Consider the following 410-nt stretch of genomic DNA (forward strand, 5'->3'; position numbering starts at 1 on the left):
ATGTCGGAGGACCAGCGGGGGGGCGGCGGTCTGGAGGGGGGGGAGGAGGGGGGGGGCGACACGGAGCCCAGCATGCTGCTGCAGAAACTCAAGAGCAACATCTCGTGAGTAGAATCAGAGGTTTCTATTGAGGAGAAGATGAACATTATTATGTTCCTCCAGCTCGTCTTCAAACACTGTTTAAATGTTTAAATGTCGTTTTGTCTCCGTCTGTTTCCTCCGGTGAAATGTTAGGAAACAAAGTTTAAACAAGAAAACATCAGTCAAATATTTGAGTTCATCACAAAACTTCTGAGAACACGACTGACACGTATACTATGAATACAACATGTTTAAATCAGGAAGTAAAATAATCAAAACAAGTCAAATATAAAAATGATTTGTCATTTATTTTGAAATGCTTCTCAAAC

General features: G+C 41.5%; 1 protein-coding gene across 1 annotated transcript in view; it reads left to right on the forward strand.

Moving 5' to 3' along the window:
- rfx5 (regulatory factor X, 5) overlaps positions 1–410 on the forward strand; it is a gene marked incomplete at its 5' end in the record, with an annotated part of 6292 nt that continues 5882 nt past the window's right edge. The window contains one exon of the mRNA XM_079287865.1: positions 1–104. Coding sequence (XP_079143991.1) covers positions 1–104 — 104 coding nt within the window. The remainder of the gene's footprint in view (positions 105–410) is intronic.

The sequence above is a fragment of the Melanostigma gelatinosum genome, assembly GCF_949748355.1.
Source record: "Melanostigma gelatinosum genome assembly, chromosome: 17".
In the NCBI taxonomy this organism is placed as follows: domain Eukaryota; kingdom Metazoa; phylum Chordata; class Actinopteri; order Perciformes; family Zoarcidae; genus Melanostigma; species Melanostigma gelatinosum.